At 55.5% G+C, this 7,084-nt stretch overlaps 1 protein-coding gene across 1 annotated transcript in view; it reads left to right on the plus strand.

Moving 5' to 3' along the window:
* The window catches only part of ATHL1 (ATH1, acid trehalase-like 1 (yeast)), a gene marked incomplete at its 5' end in the record, with an annotated part of 7,829 nt that extends 1,076 nt beyond the window's left edge, over positions 1-6,753 (plus strand). The window contains 7 exons of the mRNA XM_008944974.1: positions 728-800; positions 1,315-1,451; positions 2,836-2,969; positions 3,224-3,319; positions 3,804-3,901; positions 6,391-6,605; positions 6,695-6,753. Of these exons, the coding sequence (XP_008943222.1) occupies positions 728-800; positions 1,315-1,451; positions 2,836-2,969; positions 3,224-3,319; positions 3,804-3,901; positions 6,391-6,605; positions 6,695-6,753 (812 nt within the window). The remainder of the gene's footprint in view (positions 1-727; positions 801-1,314; positions 1,452-2,835; positions 2,970-3,223; positions 3,320-3,803; positions 3,902-6,390; positions 6,606-6,694) is intronic.
* Positions 6,754-7,084: the final 331 nt, after the last annotated feature.

The following is a 7,084-nucleotide window of genomic DNA, read 5'->3' on the forward strand; positions in this document are numbered from 1 at the left end:
GCAGGGCAAAGGGTCGCGCTGCAGGCACAAAGCCTGCTGAAGCACGTTGTGTTAACAAGCCCAGGTTACCATGGACAGGCTGCTGCAGAAAGGGGACATGGAGGAAGAAAATGGGAGATGAAGGTGAGGTGTTTGTGGAAGGGGGGTCTTGAGGAGAAGGCTGAGTTGGAGCAAAGGGATCTCAAAGAAACTGGGGTGATTAGAGCTAGAAGAGCCCCTGGGGTTGTTGCATCTGGCTCGTGGTGAGAAGAACCTTGGGGAAAGCCCCAGTGCCCCCAGGGGAGTCACAGGTTTAAATGTCCACCTTTGTGTTTCTCTTGGGAAGTGGCCATCTCTTGTCCTGGGGACAATCTGCGTGCAAGTAGCAAAGGAAGGAGCTGAGCTTGTAGCTGGGGAAAGATTTAATGACATGACTGAATGACTTGAAACTCACCTTGCCTGTGAAGCGAGGGAGGTGCTCTGGGGTCGAGGCATCTGCTGCCCATCTACAGCCAAGGCAGTGAGCCAGGTCGTTCCTCCTCCACAAGCACCACCCCCCTTCTCTGCCCAGTGCCCTGCCGAGGCTGAGGTCGCTCTGGGATCCTGCCAGAAGCAGGAGGCGACACCTGGCCCCGTGGGCAGAGCAGGAGGGGTTCCCTTTCTGTGCTGCTTTCCTGACGAGGGGCACAAAGCTGTGCCCAGCCTCAGGTGTGCTGTGCTGCGAGGTGTCCCCTTCCTCCCCCTCCAGGCGTCATGCCCCCCGATGAGTACCACCAGCAGGTTGACAACTCTGTCTACACCAACGCCGTGGCCCAGCGGAGGTAACACCCGTGCCGTGCTGAAGCACTGGCACAACTCATCTCTTCTCTGCCTAGACCTCTGGCAGGGGTGGGAGGCAGCAGGGCTCCCACGTGGGCTGCACCTTTCCTCTCCTCTCACACCTCTGCTGGGGCTGCTCTCCCTCTCCTGCCTTCACAGTCAGCAGAAGGAACTGGGTGGTCAAACACCGGTTCCTCTGGCCTGTTCCAGGTGTCCCCATGAGACTGGGTGGGATTTCACTTCACGGGAGGGTTTATCTCCCTGTGCTGTATGAGATGTCTGCACAGTTAGACAGCTGGAAGCATCTAAAGCTCGAGGAGCTGGAGGCCGGACTCCCACTCCAGCGATGAAAGCTGTTACTCCAGGCTTATGCTTTGATCCGTGTTCTTTCAGAGTAGCTGTTTCTTTGCAGTTATGGCTCAGTTAGTTCTTTCTGTTCCCTTTCTTCCCCTCCCCTCTCTGAGGGGGTCACAGGCAGCCGTGCCTGACAAAGCCTTGCTCCTTGCTCCTTTTCAGCTTGAATTTTGCCATCGATGTTGCTCGGGACTTGCTGATCCCTGTGCCAGAGGAGTGGGTGGACTGCGCCAGGAAAATCAAAGTGCCCTTTGATGCAGAGAAGAAATATCACCCAGAGTACGACGGCTACAGCCCAGGTGAGCAGGGGCAGCAGCACACCTTTGAGCTGGCCACCGCTCCCTCTTTGTGAGCCTGCAAGAAGTGGGGCTTTGGCTGGTTCAGAGGAACAGCAGCTGAGTGGTAGACCAAAGTCAAAATCTCTAGTGCTGCTCTCCAGGTGCAGCCTCTGGGTTGCCCGTGTGGATCCTGCCTTGTAGATGTTTTTTTCTGCCTCTTGGTGGATAGTTTCCCATTAGTGACATCATAACATTGGAAATTTGGGAACATGGAGAGCAGGAAGAGACATGTAGTCCTGGGCTGCAGATGACATGGTTGCTATGAACCCTCAGTCTCCAAAGTCAAGTGCCATGTGTTGCCCTCCCAGCACCCCCCGTCCCTCTGGAGGGGAAGGGGCTGGTTCCAGTGGTGATGTGTGCCCAGCTTAGAGCCCCTTTTCTCACAGTTAGGGACAGGGTCATCCGGGTGCATGGGCTCGTGGGAGCTGTTCCTCTGTGCCTGAAGTTCAGGTGACACCAGTCTGGGTGCCACCACGGTAAGGCTGTGCCAGTGTCCTGCCCCAGCACAGCTTCCAGCAAGCACAGGACAGACCATAAGCTGTGGTTCTGGTCTGCCCTTATGAAGTGCTGAGGTCTAAACCCCAAGCCCTAAATCAGGGTTGACATATGGAAGATGCCCACAACCAGGCAGGAGAGAACTTCCTCTTGGTTTTCTCTCCAGGCCTGAGCAACCTCGGGTGAAAACCAATTAGGAGATCACCACCAGGTGCCCTGCCCCTAGAGTTAATATAAAAGCTGGCTCTGCTGGTAGTGAATGGGGAGGTCTGCCCATGGGAGTGGGTGCACTAGGTGGGGTTTGCAGTTACTGGGAGGGCTCCCTGCCTGTCCACTGCAAGGAGAGCTCCCAGTGACAGTGGCATGAGATAAGACCTGGACAGAAAGAGGATTATGTGTGTAATGATGCTTTTCCTTGGCAACTGCTATATGATTTGAATTGGACTGCTGGCCTGGCTTATTCCTTCCCCCAATACCTGGTTTCTAACTCAGCTCACTCCTTTCTTTGCTGCATCACATACCACGAGTGAATGCATCGATTATTTATTCCCTCGGCTGTTACCCTCCCGGTACCTTTCCAATGTCCTTTGGAAGGGGATGGTAAAGCCTTGCCTGTGTGCATGCTGCTGATGGCCTTGTCCTTCCTGCTGGGACATGCAGGCAGCAAAGGACCTCAGCAAGGCAGCGAGGAGCTGCCCTCCCTGCAGGTCCCACCCCCTCCCCTGGGGCTGTGTTTGTTCTGCACTCAGGGCTCTGTGCGAGTCGGGTTCGTTCCCCGCACCAGCAAACAGACAACTGGTTTGCCAGTTGGTCCCAGCTGCAAACGTGGTCTGGCCAACTCCTTTCCCAGGTGAGCCTGTGAAACAAGCTGATGTTGTCCTGCTTGGGTTCCCGCTGATGCACCCCATGAGTCCCGAAGTCCGGAGGAATGACCTGGAGATGTATGAGCCGGTCACTGAGCTGGACGGGCCAGCCATGACCTGGGTAAGGAGCAGGGCAGAGCCTGAGGGGGGATCCATCCTCGGGTGGTTGTTTCCATCCGAGCCAGTCACTGCCAGCACCACCAGTGGCCACAGTTTGTCAGATCCGTGTTAAACACTGGGGGAGCGTGGATGGTGCAGAGCTGGAGATGTCTGGGCCAGAAGGGTGCCAGTTGTGGTGTCACTCTGAAGCCTTTGCTGCATTGTCACCCCTGGGGGAGGTGGCAGCTGGTGAGACACCATTTTTCTCTGCTGCAGAGCATGTTTGCAGTGGGCTGGCTGGAGCTAAAGGAGGTGCAAAGAGCCCAGACCCAGCTGAACAAGTGTTTCAGCAACATCACAGAGCCCTTCAAGGTCAGTGTGAGGTGTTGTGGGTGCTTCTCTGCAAATGCTTCTTGTGTCTATCTTGCCTGTTCCCAAGTAAGTCACATCATACCAGGAGACATCACTTGGACTGGAGCCTGCACTGGCTGTGCTTGTGGCCACCAGATTAGTGTAGGTTCAGCTGGGTGGCTGCACGCTCTGTCTCCTCCCTGCATGCTTCCAGAGAGCAAGGAGGAAGCATCTGCTTCCGACCAGGCGATGCAGAGCCACGGGGCGGTATCGTGCTCACCCCAGGCTTCCTTCTGCCTGCCAGGGATGGGAAAGGGAATGGAGATGGTGGCACTGGAGAGATGTGCCAGAGCCCACCCGCTGCCCCCTGCCAGGCTGGGCAGCAGAGCGTGGTCACTGCTGCACCCCAGACGTGTGGCAGTGATGATGAGGAATGTGTCCAAACCCCGGAGCTGCAGGGGTCCCAGTGCAGCTCCCCAGCCATTTCTTTCTCTTGCTGGAGCAGATCTGGGTGGAGAACTCGGACGGGACGGGAGCTGTGAACTTCTTGACAGGGATGGGTGGATTCTTGCAAGCCATCCTCTTTGGCTACACGGGGTTCAGGTGAGACCTACGCCACGTCACGTTTAGTTTCTGAGTAACTACACGTCACTCGAAGCCCTGCTGTTTAGCTGGAGCAATGTGGTTGTACTCATGAAAAAGAAAGGAACTTGCAACACCCAGAATATCATCCAAAACTCCTGAGAGGTGACGAACAAACAGGATCATTACTTATCCCAGATTAACAGTCGATACTGGTGGAGATATCAGAAGTAATAAGCTTTGGTCCATTTCTCCTCCAGCTACGGCAGTGTTGGGAGCCACTGGCTTCAAAAGGAATCAAAGCTAGGCCAATGCCCAGCTCTCCAGCACTCACCGAGCTCCTCAGTGACGTGGAACATCTCTGTGTGATCTCAGGGTTGGGGCTAGCCTGTCTCATTTTGGTGCCCGTGTCTCAGAAATGCATCCAGACTTCCCGCTCCATAGGTGGTTTGTAGCTTTGTTTTCTTCACCAGGGGTGGATGAAGTTTGAAGACTACAACCCACTGACTGCATTGGCCTCCTGGTTAACCAGTTGAGGAGAAAGTCTGTACCACCACCTTGCAGGCAAATACAAGACCACTTCTTACATATTGTGGCCTTTCTAAGGGGACCCTTAAAACGGGGACCCCAGTCCTCCACCACCACACTGAGCTGCCGTAGACCTACTCCCACTTTAAGACTGGAAAGTGATTTGGAACAGGCGAGAGACTCTCTCAGGTCACTTGATGAGTTAGTTGCATGTTTGGGAAGCTAAAGTCCTCTGGCTGAGCTGTAACATCATCAGATCTCGTTTGGCTGTGGTGTGGAAGGACCTTCTGCAGCCCCTCCAAAGCAATGATGTGCCGCCTGCACCCTGTGTCTCTGCAGGGCTCTGTGGGGGAAGGTGCTCGGCTGGCAGCACCACAGCTTTGTCATACCTTGGAAGAAATGTTAAACTCTTCATATAATTTCCAAGCCGTGTCTCATACCCAAAGCAGCCCAGTGGTTTCTACCCTGCACCAATAGTCTCTTGAGCATATTCTTAGTTTAATTGAGGATGATCAAACTCACAAGCCTTTTGATTTCCACCAAAACCTTTTAGCACTAAATATGTGTTTTCACTCTGCGTGTGTGGCCGGTAGCTGCTGAGAAACCCACTGGCTTCTTGGTGGAGCTGGGTGTGAGCTGCCCTGTTCCCAGCTGGAAACCTTAATCTCAGCTTTGGTGGAGCTCAAAGGTCTTCAGATGCTCCGAGTGTGTCAGGTTGGGCTCCTCTTGGCACAGGCTCAAGCCACAGGCTTTGGGGCTCCAGCCAAATTTCCACAGATGACATTTGTGCAGCTCTCAAGGCTGTGCTCGTGCCTTGCCCGTTGTGCCAGCCAGGGTCCGTGGCTGGTGTTGGCCTGGCACTGAGGCTCTCCAGGCTCTTGAGCCTGTCTCGAGTCCTCTCCAGGCTCTCGAGCCCTCTCAGCAGGCTGGAGATGGTGGTCAAGAGCTCTCACATTCCAAGATTTGAGTAGGAGATAACAGTGACCGTTGTCTTTTCTCATCCAAAGCCAAAACACACAAATGGCCCTGTCTTGGGTGAGGGCATGGAGAAAGGATTCAGGCTGTTTGCTTCATTTGTGTCTTTCAGAGAAGGAGCAAACAGCGGTGCTGAGTGTAAAGCCCCTCACACGGGTGGGAGGGGGAGCTCACGTGGGCTGCTGGAGCTCACCTTGCTGCCTGGCTTTGGTCACAGCTGGAGGGAAAGTGCCAAGTGCCCTGTGCAGGTGCAGCTCTGCTGAGATGGGGAATGACAGGAGAGGGGCAGTGCTGGTGGTCAGGAGTGTCTCAGAGCACCTCTGCCAGGCATGAGATGAGCTTCCACATCTCCTCACCAGCATCCTGTAGCTTTTGGAGCAACAGTGGGTGAGACCAGACACTTGCTGCTTGGTATTTTGGCTGAAGCTGAACTTGTATCCTAAAAACCCCAGCAGCAGCTCTCTCCTGAGCTCCTCACATGGTTTGTGTACAGTACGTGGCCAGGAGCCTGTGCCTGTAGGTTCACATGACAGGATTCCAATGGCAAGTCCTGCGTGGGGCCCATGGCCACCTCTGCTTGTTCCTGTGCCCCATTCCCCTCCCCATGCTGGAGCAGGGCATTACCAGTTTTGCCAGCAGAGCTGCTGCCAGCAGCCTCTGAACTGGAGTGGGCAACCCTGCTGCCTTGGGAGAAAAGAAATACTTTCTCATTTTTATCTAAAAAAAATCCAACCTGATGGAAACCACAGATCCCAGCTGAGGAACTGGAAGGGGAGCAGGAGCACCCTAGGGTGCTGGGCTATGTGCTTCATTGGTGTGTTTGGGATTTGTGTGGACATCCTTGGGATGCACCAAGGGCTCTTTCTGCCCAGAGGTGCAGGGAGCAACGGGAGGGGCCTCAGGGATGTGTGAGGCTCTGCTGGCTGGGGAGGTGGCCGACCCCACAAAGCTGTCTTCCTGTGTGGCCACCCTTTGTTCCCACTGCTGACATGCTCCTGCCTTTCCAGGATCACGAGGTCCAGGCTGCTCTTCAACCCTGCCTTTCCTGATGACATCCACAAGCTGCAAGTCGCTGGCGTCTCCTACCTCGGCAACAAACTGAAGTTCACCATCACCAAAGAAGAGATCAGGATGGAGGTGACCGAGCGCCCCCGGGAGCCCCCGGCGCCTGCCCTGGAAGCTGTGCTGGAGGAGTCGGGGCAGCGCTTTCCCCTGCGTGAGGGTAGGGGCTCCTTGCCTGGGTCTGCCTAAAACCACGGCGAGCTGGGGAGGAACCACTCCTGTATCTCCCGGGGCTGGTGCTTGTTGCAGGGCAGAGCATCTGCGTGCCCACGGCAGCCGGCCGGGTTTACAGGGAAACCCCCGGCTGATGGAGTTTTACCCACTGAAGCGGGAGGCACAAGCTGAAGAGTGAAGGGGGAAGGTAGAGGTGAGGGGGAAGGTGGGGTCCCAGGCTGTGCCATAGCCCCGTTGTCCCCGTGGCTGTGTGTGCTGAGGGTCTCTGTGGCCCCGGGGAGGGCTGGTGGGCTCACAGCTCTCACCACGGCTGGCTGGCAGCAGCTCCGAGCCACACTGAGCATCCCTGTCTGAGCCCCCCAAGTCCCCTCCACACACCTTCAGCAGCTCTCACTTAGGAGAGGACACGAAGTCAAGGCTGAAAGTGATGATTTTAAGTGAGTTTTCTAAACACCCAGGACCTGT

The sequence above is a fragment of the Merops nubicus genome, unplaced genomic scaffold (assembly GCF_000691845.1).
Source record: "Merops nubicus isolate BGI_N331 unplaced genomic scaffold, ASM69184v1 scaffold43067, whole genome shotgun sequence".
Taxonomy (NCBI): Eukaryota; Metazoa; Chordata; class Aves; order Coraciiformes; family Meropidae; genus Merops; species Merops nubicus.